This window comes from Mus caroli, chromosome 1, assembly GCF_900094665.2.
Source record: "Mus caroli chromosome 1, CAROLI_EIJ_v1.1, whole genome shotgun sequence".
In the NCBI taxonomy this organism is placed as follows: domain Eukaryota; kingdom Metazoa; phylum Chordata; class Mammalia; order Rodentia; family Muridae; genus Mus; species Mus caroli.
The window spans coordinates 50,630,733-50,647,235 of record NC_034570.1 but is presented as its reverse complement, the minus strand read 5'-3'; the positions used below and the strand labels follow the sequence as shown (position 1 = coordinate 50,647,235).

Here is a 16,503-nt window from a genome sequence, read left to right as displayed (position 1 = left end):
CCCCACTCCCCCCACCCCCACACACACCTCAAGCAGCTCTCTTGGAAGAAGGCCACTTGTACTTGTTAGAAAATGGCACAGGTCAGTTTGTTTTGTTTTCAGTGTCTTTGTAATAGTTTTCTAACAAGATTGTATCACCAGCACCTTTCCAAAGACATGATCCCTTCTAGAGCCTGAGTAGCTTAACATGGTTTCACATCAGGGCATTTTCCTTGTCTGAGTTAGGATCCAATCTTGAAATTTCCTAGATAAAACGTCCTTAATGGATAAGTACAGGAAGTTGTGCTTTTAATTTTACTGCTTTTTTTATTTCTGAAAATACATATGAAATATTCAGACATACTTTTGAGGATTATAATCCTAGAACCATGCTTGTATATTCATTACCATTTTATTCTGTATCTATTGCTGAAGATTGGGAAAAGAAAGTTATTTGAAACTTTCAACATTTAATGCATACCTATGTGTCTATGTATTTAAAATTTGCTCTGACATATCTCAATAATAAAGATGCTTTGTACAAACAACAGCAGCAGAAAATGGTGATACATGCCTGCTGTCTCGGCACTTAGGAGTTGGAGGTGGTAGGACAATAATTTCATGGTCAGTAGTTACAAAGCAGGTTCAAGGCCAGCATGACACCCTGTCTTGTAACTGGGAAAAAAATGATGCAAATTTCTACAGATCTCTTGTTTGAGGGTGGATGTGAGGGGGAGCTACACTGTCCTCATTTGGAGGAGCATCTTTGTACATACCAGCAGCTTTAAACAAATCATTTTCCAGAATCCTCCAACACTTTATTATCTGTTTATCAATACATTGAAGATGTCCCCGATTTTAAATTAAACCTCCAGTGTTTCCTCATGATTCTTCAGTGGCCAGTATCTTCAGTGTCCTTGGTAACAAGATGGCATGGGGTGAGAATGGTCCTTTACTCCCTCTCCCTGGTGGCACAGCAAGTACTGTGAGCATTCTGCATGAATTCCACCACTGCTGGTTTGTGGTGACATTCTTGTGTTTCCAGTGAGGAAACAGACTTCTCTGGGATAAACAGCTCGTATAAGTGAGTTCACATGACTGCGTGGTAGAGTAGGAAGTTGAACTGTAGTTTTACTGATGCCAGAATTCAGAATCTTACCCATGTACCACAGTTACTACTGTGTTTTAGCTCTAAGTGTTCAAGTGAAGATTTAAGCACTGAGGTACACCTCAACAATGAACAGCAGGTGAGAAATGGTCTATCATTCTCTTAGCAAGGAGTGTGCAGTGGGTGAGGTACATAGTTTGATTAGAAAAAATGAATCTAGAGGATTGAGTTATTGTGGGAAGAGAATACTTGCCACAGCAACCTCTCCCATGTCGAAATGGAGTAGCATAAGAGACCGGAGGCTCTGAAGTCAAGGTGTTCGTTGAACACCCTTACTATTGCATGGCCTTTATACCAAGTTAAGACCTCTGTCATTTCAGCTCTTTTACCAAGTTAAGACCTCTGTCATTTCAGCTCTTTTACCTGCAAATAAAAATTCAGATAAAATACTACTGGAGTTTTATAAGAGCTACAAGATAAAATAGGAGTTAGCAGTCTTCCTAGAGAGCCTGGCACACAGAAGTCCATAAATTACAGTCACTCTGACTTGGCAGTAACTAGTAAAGAAGTTGGGGTGAGGAGGGCAAAGGAAGATGGTAAGTTCCACCATGCTCTCTCAGGAAGCCAAGCCTCCATGGGAACTTAGAGCAGGTAGGCCAGGCTTACGACATCCTTGCACAAGTCTGCCATGTCCCAACTGCATGCTGTCTTCCATCAGACCTGTATAGTGCCAGCCTAGGGGAGGTGCAGCTCAGGGCACCAACACAGGGAGAGTTGTGATTTACAGACATCATTCTTGTTATGGGATTTTAGAGTGAGTGATGTCAGAAAGAACCAAACTTAGGCCAGCAATGCCTGTGTACCCCGGGCTGGGCTGACTTGTCCCTGAGTTGTGTCGCCATGGTTAGGAAATCTGCTTGGACCTTCCAGGTCAGCAGCTTAGGGATCAGACTAAGCAAGGCCTCTCTGGGAGTCTTTCGGACCAGGTTGAGTGGGATAGTTTAAGGTATTCCTACCCCAGCAAGCACGACACCTTCTGCGTTGTCCTTCATTTGTCTCTGAAGCTAATGGGAAATCATTCGATTAAAACGCACACGGCAGAATGCATGAAACCACAATATGAGTTTAAGGAAATGAAAGCTGCTCGTGGAAGGCATCTGAAGCCGAATTGTATGAAATGAAATTTTGTTTCATTTCCAGTGATTTCCTAGGTGAAATTAGGTGACTGTCTGGGTAGCATAATGATGATAATGACAGGAGCCGCACATACTCAAATAACATACATGAAGCCTTAATAAAGAGCGAGAGGTACTCGCGGGAGTGCATTAAATTGAGTAATAATTTATTATTTAGAGACCTCTACCCATCTACTCAGGTTTGTTTTTTTTTTTTTTTTCTTGGAGAACTGGCTCTTCTGTAAGGTGTGTCATGTTTTACAAAGAAAAAGGTGAGTGTGTTCTGTGTGCTTGCTTGTAAAGATAGATGTCATACTTTGGTGTGCTCAGGGTTGCCTTCCTACCTGTGAGCTACCAGGCTACTGTGAGGGGAAGCAAGAGCTGACAGGATTCTGTATGTCCTATAGGAATGCATTGCAATTATTTCCAATCACAATTAACCTGATTAGAATAATGGACAGGAAGTGCCCCTCTGTAGCTAATGTGGTTTGGCATCAGCTGACTGAAACCCTCTGATAATTTCTGCACAGATGGTCGCTCTGAATGCTGCACTTTTTAAATTATTATTTTCATGGTCTCTTGGTAGGCCAAAACCTCGACACCGACAACAGACCTCCCTATTAAGGTGGACGGCGCCAACGTCAACATCACAGCTGCCATTTATGACGAGATCCAACAGGAGATGAAAAGAGCCAAGGTGTCTCAAGCCCTGTTTGCCAAAGTGGCTGCAAACAAAAGTCAGGTGAGTGGGTGTTTTTTTTTTGTTTTTTTTTTTTTTGTTTTGTTTTTTGTTTTGTTTCTTTTAAAGAGCAAAATGGAGGTCTGGGACCCGTTCTCCTTCCCCTCCAATAAAAACACATCTGTTTTTATAATAATAATAACAGTAATAACCCCTGGGGAGCCCATCATGTTCTGCCTTCTGCCCCATGGCTTTGCTGGAACTCCCATCGGAGTTCAGAGGAGAGACAATGCCAGAACCTGGCTTTATTCTCTTAAATAAGTATTTGATATTAAAGAATAAGGGTTAAAATATTTTTTTCCCTTATCCAAAGCTTCCGACACTCATTGAAAAATTTTTTTCACTTCCTCAGGAAGCAGTTTTTTAATTAAAAAAAAAATTTAGCCTGTGCATAACAGCCCCTTCCTTGAGACCATGTTTAACTAGGGCTCATCACCTTCCGATTCCCACCAGGGGAAGGGCTGAGTTTGCTATAATAACCACTTTTGCCTAGCCCCAGAGACACGTGATTGTCAGGTGTTTCGTTCACATCTTGAATACAGTTGTTTTTCCAGGAGAAAACACACGTGGGGGTTCCAGAATAAGTGCTAAAATCTTTTAGCAGAAAAACATAGATGCTTATCCAGTAAAAGTGTTCAGCACCAGAGCTGCAGGGAGTGCGATGCTCAGGGGACCCAGCACACAGATGCGTGGCTTCCGTTCTGAAAGCAGCACCAGTTGATGGGATCTTCCCCCCCCCCCACTCCCCACTCCCTGCCTGTTTAAGGGGGCAGCTACCGCCTTTGGTCTGCTCAAGGGCACTGCTCTTTATCTCACAGATACAGGATTACTATAGGGCAGAGGAAATGGAAGTTAGCTGCAGCTTAAGTTTGGGAGCCTTTGATTTTGAGCTTGATTTCCACTGTGCTTTGCATGACAAATGCTTTCATTCCTACATATGCAAATGGTCAAATGGTCTGTGCCCTCTTCCCAACAGGTCTGTTGTATGCTATAGTTACTACTAAATATTACATGGTACTGAGCTACTACTGAGTGCTCTAGTGCTAAGTTATTGGTTGTCACATTTTTATTAAACAAGAAAGAGTTCAATAAAAATTAAGTCCTTAAAATGATAAATGTCATCTTTAGTATATTTAGACTAATTGTTTGCATATTACCCTCTTTTTTGACCTGCAGTTTTACAGTATCTTACTTTCAGTTTTTAGTGAAGAGAGAGAGAGTTGAAATATTTATTTCCCTTTTCAGTTTCCATGGAGTCATTCTTGAAAATGACTCTGACGCCCTTCATCAACGAAACTAGGGGGCCGAGTTTGCTAAGATATGTCTAACCATAGGATGAAAAATCCATGAAAAGAAAACACCACAGAACCTCCCTAAACTGTTAAACACACAAAAATCCCATGTACCACATGGCAAAATATAATGAGAGTTGGAACTGTTAAACGAAGAAGTTGTTAAATGCTAACGCCACTTGGCAAAACTACTGTGCATTTAATGGTTTTCCAGCAGGTAATAAGGGGCATATGTGTGAATGTGCAGTGGAGGTAAGAGCTGCACCAGTGATTTTGCAGACCTGACCCTCTCTGTATCCTGACACCCATTTCACAGTTTTACTTGGGCCTTCTTTTATAAGAGTATACTGAAGACCAGTGTCTGAGACCTAGCTTGGAGGGCACACAAGCTTCTCATTGCCATGGCACTGTGGCTGTTGGGAGTAGCAAGGCCTCCAGCCTCTCCACATTAACTCAGGTGGCTGTTTGAGAGTTGGTGTTTGCCAGCTGGCTGTTAACAATTTTGAGGGCTCCCTGAGAAATCAGAAGTCCTGATTTCATAGAATCTGGAAAAGTGGTTCTGAATATTCCAAAGGATAAAATTGAGCATTCGTGCAGGTGAGACACTTAGAAGTCTCTCTGTTTCCTCAGAAGAATGGTCTCTTATTTTAAATTTTTGGGCAGAGAACCATATTTCAAATAGCTGACCAGATAAGTATTTCAGGAATGATGTTTCTTAAAAGGTGTGTGTGTGGGGGGGGAGGGGGTACTGCCAAGTAAGATAGCTTTAGAGACAGACAGTTCAGCATAAAAGAAACTCCGTCATGGAAGCACCAGCATTCATCCAACAGCAAACGCAATTGTTTGAGTTGCTACATACATTTAAGGTATGTTTCCAGTGCAGGTATGGCTCTTGGCCAGATTTTACCTCCCCAAGACGTGCACACATGTCTTTGGGTTGTGAGAGTCTTTGGGTTGTGAGAGATGAGAGAACAAAGCTTTCTCCACTTCCTTTCCTTAACTGTGTCATTTCGTTATTTTTCTCGGAGGGTTTGGGAGTTTTCAGGGTGCCTGAGGAGGCTAATGCCTCTCCAGGGCTTTCTGATCATGCAGAGATCAAATTAGTGAAGTTGTTAATTAAGAACTCTTAAGAACTCGAGGAGACTGAGAGCTCTGAAGCTTAGATATAGGTCTCAGTCCTCCACTTCATTAGAAATTAACTTTAAATAGAACTCAAGCATCATCTAGTAGACCCATTCACACTTGTTGTGAATTGGCTGCAATCAGTTATTAAAGATAGTGTTGACCACTACCCTGTATGCAGGAAAGTGAAGGGTCAAGGCTGCTGGGATAAAGCAAAGGAGGTGAACTGAAAACAAACAGCTAACCCAGAGGTTGTTGGTGAAATGGCCCTGGTTTGAAGACTGGGGGGGGGGGGGGGGGGGGGGGGTTGGGGGGAATCATGTCTCCCTGTTAGCCACACCTTATCAGGCCTGGGAGCTCTGCAGCTATAGCCAGAGGGAGGGTGGGAGGGTCTCCTTCCTCATGCAAGAGGACAGGAGGGTGCAGGATTAGGAAGGTCTTCTCTCCACTGCAAGAGCGGAGAAGACAAGATGCTGAGCTCTCTATAGCTAGAGAGAGAAGAGTTTCTAGACACAGTGAAAAGTTCTACCATCGTAGTCTCACAAAACCTGTCTTCTGCATGCCAGTGGTTCTAGTGTGTCTGCTCACATGTAAGTGTGCTCTGTGCTTCATATGCACTAGTTCTCTATATAGACCTATAAACCTTATTACCACATTTCCATTAAAAATGTGTGTTCTGAATTTTCAACTAACAGCTTAACAAATTATAGTTTGTCTTGCCTGTTTCTTGTCTTAGATTTGGGTCTTTCCCCCACCAATTTGAGTTGATTTCTATGTGGCATAAGCATCTGATTTCATTCTTCTAGATATGAAGATCTAGTTTTCTGGAACATTTTTTAATGATTGGTTGGTTGGTTGGTTAATAGGGTCTCAGTACATAGCTGGCCTTGAACTTATGATCCTCATCCCACTAAACTTCCATATCCCCATTGTGTTTTCTTGGTATCCTAGTTGAAATATCAGTTTTGTACTTTTAGATTTCGTTCCAAGCCCTCTGTTCTGTTCCTTCAGCCCATGTGTTTGTGTTTACAGCTACATTCTGAAATTCTATTAGCTTTGTAACAAAAGTTGATTGTTGGAGGTGCTAGGGATCAACCTCTGGGCCCTGTGGGTGACAGGCAAGTGCTTTATCACTGAGATGGTGCCTTGGCCCCTGTAGTGTAATTTTAAATCAAGAAGTATGATGTCTCTGACTTTTGGCTCTTTAGGGGACTTTTGTAGTTCCTTACAAATAGAGAATTCATCTCTATATCTGTGAAGAATGTAAATGGAATTTGTTTGTTTGCCTGTTTCCTGGTGCCAGAGATTGACTTGAGGTCTCATACATGTCAAGGAGGTTATCTACCACTGAGCTACACTCTCCACACCAACCATTGGGGTTTTGATAGGGATTATAATGGAGTGTATCTATTGCCTTCAGTAGTGTGGATTTTAAAAATATGCTATAAGGAATCTCTTAAAGGCAAGATCTCTATATGGGAAAGTAAACTTATAAAATATCAATTGTTTTCTTTAGTTTCACTATTAGAGTTTCTTAGCCTTTATTCCTTATGCTGCATGAGACCAAACTGTTGCCATTTTGTATATATTCAAAAGAAATTATTTAACATTATTTTAAGGTCACATCGTTGGGAGGGTGTTGGAAATAAATATGTGGCTGTGCTCATTTCTGTGGTATGGGAAGTGTCAGGAAGCACAGCCAGAAGGTGGCTGACTCCCAGCTTTGTTGTGTCGCTTATCCTTAGCAGAAGTCGGCTAATACTGAGTGTGCTTTGCCTGTCCAGCAGGGCCTTTGGGACAGCCCATGGAAGTGGTCCTTGGAATCACAGTATGTGGGCAGTGAGCACAGGATTGCCTCCACATCGGTGTGGGTCTCTGGTTGCCAGTCTTTCCTTCTTTTGGCATAACCTGAAGGAATGCTGTGGAGCATCAGCAAACATTCCCCGTGGGTTTGTTTTAATAGCAAGCTTATAATAAAGAATTGTCTTCCCCGCCCCCATCTGTTTTATGGTATAAAACTAGTTTTTGTTTATTTGGTCTTCTTGTTGTCTACTGGCATTGTTAACTAGATACCAATGGAAGTTGGTCACAGTATTCAAGAATTTCTCAAAATTGGAATGCCATTAAAGTTGGTATTGGTATTTAACCCTTTTTTTCTTTCTGTATTTTGAGTTGACATATTTTGTCTGTTTATGGTATGGTTCCTTTGGAAACTTGGGTGTGACTTTGAAGCTAATCTGGCTTCCCTGTTAAAGGGCCTTCTCTGAGGCTTGAGCCATGCCATGGTTCTTCCAGAGAAGAACATGGGTATCTAGCAGTGCTTCCAGCCATGGAAACTGTTTTATGCGTTATTTTCGCAGGGCCAGGACAAGGAGGTGGAAGCAAGCCAAGGACCTAGGGTACACCACATGATTTAGCATCCACTGGCAGCCATACTCCCTTCAAATTGTGCACTACTTGTTAGCTTCCCTCCATATAGTCCTTGCTCTGACCCAGCACAAGTCTTACATATGCCCCTGCTTTCCTAGGTCCTGAAGGAAGTTTGCTTAGCATAAAGTTTATCACGTCTGCTAGAGTAAGAACCTGAAGTAGCCTGAAGTAAGGAGGTGGAAACATCACGGTTATTTATTGTTTAATATGGTAGTAAGGTACATTTTGCTATTAATATGTTTCTAGTATGAATGGAGACCACACGGTTTCACACTTACTCTTTTGTACACGTATGAATGGCTTTTCATGTATGTGTACCCATGTGTACATGTCTATGTGTATACATTTAAACAAAGCAGCAAAGTAAACCTCCAGAGACTTGTGAAGTTGAGCACATTCCCATGGGTCTGTGGCAGTAGAGGTGACACATTTTTATGCAATCCCTTCTTGATTTAAACCCTGCACAGCAGAGGTTAAAGAATCATTTAAAAAAAAATTCATTACTCTCAATTACAGACTCAATCTTTGTAAACACATCCACAGAAATGTGAAAGATATGCTTAAGGCAGCCCAGAGAAAGCTGAAAATCGATCCCCATGAGGGCTCAACTTAGGACTTAGTATACAATTGTGGACACTAGGAAAAGCAGCACTCACTCACTTCAAGCAAGGTAAAACGTAATTAACCTTGAACTGTAACCAAGTACTGAGTACATCCCTTTTTCCAGGTTTAGATGACATCCTCAGCAGAGACTCATTGAAGTCCTTGACAGGTCTCCCCGTATTTAGCCTCTTATCTATTTCAGCTTTCTTGATTAGGTTATCTTGAATCATTAGGGGGGTTATTTATTTTAATAGACACTTATTGGATTCATGAAAAGAGAATTCAGTGACGAAGAAACAAGAGCAGAATACTATCTGGCTCATTTCACACTTGAGGAGAGTCTCAACCAGCTGAAGAGAAATCCTTCCACAGTTACACAAGTTTGTTTGGGGACTTTCTGTGCTTCCATTTAGAAAGCGAACTGTCTGTGGTTAATAATATGAATTTTCCTTTAAGAAACTCAGAAAACATTCCCTTTTGGTTACATATGCTGACATTTTCTGTATTGAAGATGTGGGTGAGGAAATGGCCTGTTAGATTTCTGCAGCAAGAAGCTTGAGTCATTCTGAGGAACTGTTCATTTGCTGAGTTTCCCATTCATTAGAGTTCCTAGAGGGGCAGAAGGGTGGTGCAGCTTCCTGTTTAGTAGCTGGAGTTCACTCTCCAGCTCTCTCCCAGACACATCAAGAATGGGGAACATCACCATGACAGGGTCCTCCCTTCTGGGATCTCCCAGCCATCTTCCCTGGGGGGCTCGGGGAGGTAACTTTACCTTCTTTTGCTGGAGACTAGAGCAAGACATGAGCCAAGAATACTTTTTGAAGCAAAATCCAGACTGGCTTAAGACTTGCCACTTTTCTCCCTCTGCCTCCCCAGGGCTGGAATATTATTGCTTTGTTTCAAGAAGAGGACCTGATGAGTGGTGGAAGAGTCCTAACCAGTGTCTAGATACAGGAAAATTAGCAAAGTCATACACAGGCATTTCAGTACCATGGACAGGACTCCATGTTCTGTGTCCTCTGGGGTCCCCTCCATCTCCTGTAGTACTTAGACCTAAACTTTAGAGATTAAATTCAAACTCATACCTGATGAGTACCCACTCAAGCCAGGCCTTGTTAGTGTTCTATAAATACCTTGGTAATTTGAACATTCTCAGCCTGTGGTAGTTAAAAACTGAAATGGACATTGTCAGTTTCCATTTAGTTTTGATCCAGGGAAACTCTAAGGACCCCTATGAGAGCAGTAACAGAAAGTTCTCACCAGTGCCCACATAGAAGATGCTCAAAAGAACAAGACCAGCTTGTTAAGTGGTCAGTTTGGTGTTAGTGATGCATGTCATTCTTTTTAGACAACCCCAAACAGTACAGCTCGGACAGAACATGCTTCACTCTCAGGTCATGTGCATTGTCTTTAATATGCAACAGCATGGTCTCAATGTGCACAAAAACGGTATCTAGGCTAAATGGTGTCTTTGACTTTGTCATACACTACCCCACCCCCCAAGGACTGCATGCTAAATAGAAAAAAGTGTGACAGGAAACCAAAGAAGAGTTGATTTTCTATCTTAACAGTCTAAATGCCTTCAGTAGCTCCCAGAGGCTATATAGCATTAAGATGAGATGTTCACATATTAAGAGATGGGCAAACAGACCTTGTCATGGCTGCTTTTGGAAATTGGTGTTCCTCTTTAACAAACTGACTTTGAGGTGACAAAATAATCCCCACGTGTTACTTTTTCTGTATAACCCAGTAGTGCCAGTTCAATATAACTAGCATCTGCATAGCACCCACTGTATGCAAGGAGGAGTACTCTGTTCAGAAGAGGGTAGATCAAGAAGCACAGCCTTGTCAGTTAACTCCCATCAAGAAGAGGCCAGCCCTCCTGATGAAGGTACATCAGACACACCTACACCTAACACTCACCACACAGTGAAAGAGTGTGCAACGTGCTTGAGGCTCAGGCAGGAGCGAGCAAAAAGTTTTCACAGGAGATTAGGCGAAGCCAGGTGACAAGAGCCTTGAAGAACAGTATCTCCAGGGATTATTGATCTGGGCAGGAGGTATTACAGCTAAGAGGGTAGCATGGCAAAGCGAGGAGATGGTAATGTGCATATACCAAATGTCTGCAGGGACTGAGTAATTCACTGTGCCTGGATAATAAGGTCGCCTGGAGAATTGTTGAGGGATGGGGCAAGCAGCAGCAGTTCGTGGTCTTCACTGTCACCTCCTCCAGCGGTCTCCTTCCTGCAACTTAGCAATGAAACCCCCTTTTCTGAACGATAGATGAGAGTTACTTGTTTTCCAAAAAGAATCGGTGGGATAGTTTTTCAAGTAGTACAGAGTCCTAATACATTTACATGATTTGCTTAGTAAATTCAGATTGGCATCCAACTCTCTGGGACATGTGGATTGTAAACAAACGATACCTTGACGGGTGTGACTGTCACCTCACCTGCAGAGTTAGAGAGGACCATCAGACTTGTTTTTGCTGCCAAGGGAAATTTGCTTAAGAGGTTGAAGAGATGGCTAAAATATAACGTTAATAAATACCGTTTGCTTATTTTCTGAGTGGTTAGGCACTCATTAACTGTTGGTTGCCAGGAGTCAGTCTTTGAACTGCTGCCCCCTCACTGGGCCCCACTGTAAAGATGCATTCTCTGGAATCATATTCATGGGCTCCGTGTATATTTTCAATATGTAGGTTCTAGTGCTCTCTGGAAGTTTTTAAACTTTTTAAAACTCATTTTGGACACAGCAATGTTTAAAGCAAAAAGCATAGAACTAATGCTGTTGTGTCGTGTACCAGCCTTACCTCTTAGTGCTGACATTGTCCATCACCGTAGGGAAATTTTATAGTGGTGCAATTAGCAAAACCAGGAAATGAGCAAGTAGTTCTCCATGGACAGTGTGATCCCATTGCCTTAGTTGTTCTGTTCACGTCTGTGTTCTTGGATGCCCTGATCTGTTTGGTGACTTTTATTAGTCTTTACTCTGTGATTCTTCCTCCATCTTTTATGGCTGTGCCACATCTGAAGAGTACTGACTGATTATTGCATCAAGCTTCTCTTGGTTTTGATTTGTGTGCTTTTTTTTTTTTTTTCATCATTTGGCCGAGGTTATGCATTTGGGCCAAGACCACTTTCTGAATGACAGTCTGCCCATTGTGGTATTTCATGTGACAGTCTGCCTTTTTTTGGTATGTATTGTGACAGTTGTGGTGTCAGTATAGCTTCAGTAGTGAAGCTGGCCTTGACCAATTGGTACTTTCTTACATGTCTACTAGCCAATTGGTCAAGGTCATTCCTTCTTTGTATTTTTGAACTCTGACAGCTAATTACTGTCTGCTGTTTATGACAGGAATGAGATAACAGGTCCTAGAGATAAGAACCAGGGGACACCACTGTTTTTGTGAGGCTCCCCTTTAATACTCAGTATCTTCCACAGAGCAGCCACTTACTCTAGGGTTGTCCATTTCAGGGCAGGGCAAGAACTGAGAAGTCAGATCTCAGGGCTGGAAATCTGAGTGCTATCTGCCATTCTGTGCCATGCTCACACCCTTGAAACTCATAGAATACCAGTTTATTAGACTGTAAACATTAACTGGACTGCCTGAATATTCAGCTTAATCTCTAATCAGAACTTAAAATAAGATCAGACTTAAAATAAGAGGGAAGCCACAGAGGACAGGAAGGAGCTACTGGTCGCTGGAGATCAGATGAACTGTGTTAGTGTTTGAAAATGAAAATACTTCAGGAATGTTCCACACAACACACAGGGAACAACAACAAAAAACCTACTTGAGATTTTTAACAGAAAAAGGAGATTTGTTTATTAATAATTCATGAGTTCCCATTGAACATGCATGACAGAAACAGTGCTATTCAATAGAGAATACAGTCATCTGTCACTGTTTTATTTGACATTTACACTTTTTTTTTTTTTGCCTGATACTGCAAAACTTTCTTGGATGGTATGCAAAAATTATATAAATGAAAAAAAAAACCCAACATAGGGACCCTTTATTTCTTCAGTGATGGGTTTTCTCACAGTTACACAGGTACGGATGTGTTCATGCAAGAGCATGACACTTCTTTACATAATCACTAGCCACTAGACAAGCAAATATGAGACCCTATTAAGAAGAAGGAGCCAGTGTCCAAATGGCCTCCTGGAGGGATGGCGTAAACAAAAAGATGCTGGATGGGATGGGAGGTGAGGAGGAAGGCTAGCATGCAAATGTGCAGAGGGAGCAAGTGAGGAGGCAGCAAATCATGGCCACTGAGAAGAACATTGGCCAAAGAATGCACTGCCATTTCAGATAAGAAATAAATATTTATAAATGGCATCACAGGAGTCCTGCTGGTGGGAATATCAGCATTTTGTAGAGCAAATTAGAGTTAGGAGCTCCTTACCACTTTGTACTAGTGCGGGCTCTCAACAAGCTTTCTGCTCTGTGGGTTAGTTATTATTTATAAAAATCACAGAACCAGCTGATACATTCATAAGCTAATTATTGAAGCAGCTGGGTACACATGGTGCAATATGGCCAAGGCTGTGAAGTATCACAGATTTCTTGGGGCCTGCTGTGGTGGGGGTGCACTGTTGAAGACTCCCTCCCTTAATCTGATCAGCCAAGCAAACACTTTGTGGGGAAACTTGATTAATAACCCTCTAAATACCATGAATGTGCTTCATCTTCCAAACTAGGTTCCCTTAAACATGCCATTAGCTCAGCCCATCAGGGATTTGAGGAAGTTCTCTGCTGCCCTAAGAACAGGGCCTTGTTGGCTACTTCCTTATGCCAGAAATTAATTTGGTTTGCTTATGTCTGTACACATGATCACACTTGTGTCTAATCCACTCCCTAATAGCTTCAAGGTCAAGACCTTGCATGTCAGTGGGCAAATTGAGCACTACACTTCTTAAAGACCGATGGCAGATAGCACACAGTCCATAACAAGCCTATAGTGAGTTCTAAGTGAGTGTAATGAGCACAGATTATAACAGTGCATATAAATCAAACGTGGCAATGGATGTTGTGCGAGACATTCCAAGTGTCATAAGTGGAGATACCACTCAGCTGTCACCTGTCTTCCTTCAAGCTGTGGCTTCCCACAATGCAATGTGCATCCTTGAAGCTGAACAGCAGGTGCTGTCTTCCTTAAGGTCTGGCTATCTCAGAACTTCATCTTTTAACAGATGTAGGTTTTTGTTTTTATTTTCCATTCAGTGATTGGTCTCCATGCTATTGCCTCCCCTGGGAGATGTTAAACATACCTGTTTGAAACATTTGAAAGAGTTCACTAGAGACTTAATTCAGATCTGTGAAAAGACACAGAAATGGGAGCTTAATTTTTCCACAGATGGCTTATTTTCCATCTCAAGAATTCTTTCCTTTGTATAAAGAACCCCCGAGAAAACACTTTGGGACCAGGAGATTTTTATTAAAATATAATTTATTTTCTGGTAGTGATAAAAATTTATCTTCATTTTTTCATGTGCATGGCACTTGAAAGTTAACTATTACCTGTCTCTCGAGTTGTGGGGGGAAGGGCTGTAGAAGTACTTGGAAAAAAACATTTGCAAGCAAGTGGTAAGATACCTTGTTTTCATTCTTCCTAACTCTCTAACTCTCCCAAGCTCCCAGTTTATTGCAAGAAAAGATCAGGTCTGCGCAAATGTGGCCTCTCACTTGTAAAAACAAGGCAGTGTTGTGTTACAGATTAGTTTATAAATCCCCAGTGGCTTCACAGTTCAGTGCCCACAGCTGCTGCACACAGGCCTGGGTTTTTGTCTCCTCTCGGTGCTGCAGCCGGCAGTTGAAGGGGAAAATGGAATGATCAGGTTATTAACATGGAGGCCGTGAGGAGGAGGCTGCACAATGAGAACAGCTGGTGTTGCTGTCTTGGCTGATGCAGCGGAGATAATCAAATCTTGCCTTTTTTTGGGTAAAGGCAGAAGACACAGTGGAGAGTTAGACAAACAACAGCTTATGATATTATATGGGGTTTTTACAATGCGTGTCAGGAGCTTTCGTTGGCTTACAGTGATGATGGAGAGTATGTGGAGACTTGGGATTTGTTTCTCACAAACTCAGTTGTGTTTATGCACCTTTTAAGAAAAAAATTTTCTACCCTTTTGCAAGAGATGAATTGTGGGACAGTTCTTGGTTTTAAAATTAGCGACGTAGCTTGGAAGTGATGGGTTAGAAAGCTACTGGGTAAAATATTTTGACACAAGTCAGTGAGCGATGTTGACAGCCTCTGTATTATTTTCATATAAGCCATCATTTGCATTGCATTTCCTTCCTCGTGCAGTTGTAAGAGTGGGAACATCCGCCTGGCAGAGTTGGGACAAGGCACTTGCAGGTGCAGGTTGACCCACTGTCTCCCTTCCTGCAGGTGTGGCCAAGGGGGCTCTGAGCCCAGCATGTCCACAGATGAAGCAAATGTACCTTGGTCTTTGACTCTAGCCGAGGAGGATGTTTCTGTTTGCAGGGTTACAAATGATGAGAAGGACATTAACTGCCTAGAAGACACAATACTATTGGCACCCAAGACATTCTTTTTTCTTTCTTTTAATTTGCCATCTCATAATATATGCCTGTTTGTCTTTCCTCTCTTCTTAGAGTAGAATACTTATAAGTTGGGTATTGTAAAAAATTATGGCTGAAAATAAAAAAAAAATCCTTTTTTGGAGAAAGTGTAACTATAATCTCACTTGTACATCTAGAAGATTCTGTTATATGGATTGTTAAGAAATTCATTAGGAATGTATTCTATAGGAATGTGTTAAGAAATTTCAATAGGAATAAAGATTTTGGGGCTGGGGATATAGCTCAGTTGGTAGAGTGCTTGCCTAGCATGTGGGAAGTCCTGAGTTTGATCTCCAGGCCTCTCCATTCTATAAACAGACATTACAGCACAAGCCTGTAATCCCAGTACTTGGGAGTTGTAGACAAAAGGATCAAGAATTGAAGGTTATCCTTGACTATACTGTGAATCTGAGGTTAGCCTTGGCTTAGCTCAAAATAATGATGATGATGTAAAAAGTAAAAACAAAACATGTGAAGACTCTTTTTTTTTTTTTTTGGTTTTTTTCGAGACAGGGTTTCTCTGTATAGCCCTGGCTGTCCTGGAACTCACTTTGTAGACCAGGCTGGCCTCGAACTCAGAAATCTGCCTGCCTCTGCCTCCCGAGTGCTGGGATTAAAGGCGTGCGCCACCACGCCCGGCTACATGTGAAGACTCTTGACCATTGGCATAAGTATCAACATAGTCATTGGTTGGATTTAAGAGTTGGACCATTTCAGTAACTACTACCATTGATGGGAATAATTCTGACATAAAAACATGGTTTGGGGATTGCAGTTGACTTGGAGTCTAGGCCCACATAGCTGCTGTACACCCTGCAGTCCTAACTCCCAGGATCTCCTTCCCTCCAGGGCTGGCTTTGCGAACTGCTTCGTTGGAAGGAGAACCCCAGCCCAGAAAACCGCACCCTTTGGGAGAATCTCTGCACCATCCGCCGTTTCCTGAATCTTCCCCAACATGAGCGGGATGTGATCTATGAGGAAGAATCTCGACATCACCACAGTGAACGCATGCAGCATGTGGTCCAGCTCCCACCTGAGCCCGTGCAGGTCAGTGTCTCCCCAGCCCCAGCCTTAGAGAAGCTTTCTGCTGGCAGCACCTGCTCAGGGTCTGGGAGAGTATCATGTCCTGTGAGAGGAGGTCACAGAATGACCAGGAAATCCATGCCAATGGCAATGGCTCTTCTGACAGCAGGTCGCTCAGATAATTAAATAGAGTGTCCACCAGATTCTCCTATTATTTTCTAACTTTTATTTATTTGAGTATATGTACATCTAAATGTATGCACACACGCGCGTGTGCACATACACACACACACACACACACACACACTGAGTGGAGATCAAAGGAAAACTTGCCTTCTACTAACTGGGCCCTGGGAATCCAACTTAAAGCTCAGATCTCAATTTATCAGTGTTGGCATCTCAGCCAAAACTGTAGTGCTTTTACAAGTCAGTTTCTC

At 42.2% G+C, this 16,503-nt stretch overlaps 1 protein-coding gene across 4 annotated transcripts in view; it reads left to right on the top strand.

Annotated features, from left to right (window-relative positions):
* The window catches only part of Satb2 (SATB homeobox 2), a 176,298-nt gene that overhangs the window by 126,114 nt on the left and 33,681 nt on the right, over window positions 1–16,503 (top strand). For all 4 annotated transcript variants that reach the window (XM_021161899.2, XM_029481375.1, XM_021161889.2 and 1 more), the window contains exons 9-10: window positions 2,849–3,004; window positions 15,893–16,090. In XM_021161899.2, coding sequence (XP_021017558.1) covers window positions 2,849–3,004; window positions 15,893–16,090 — 354 coding nt within the window. The remainder of the gene's footprint in view (window positions 1–2,848; window positions 3,005–15,892; window positions 16,091–16,503) is intronic.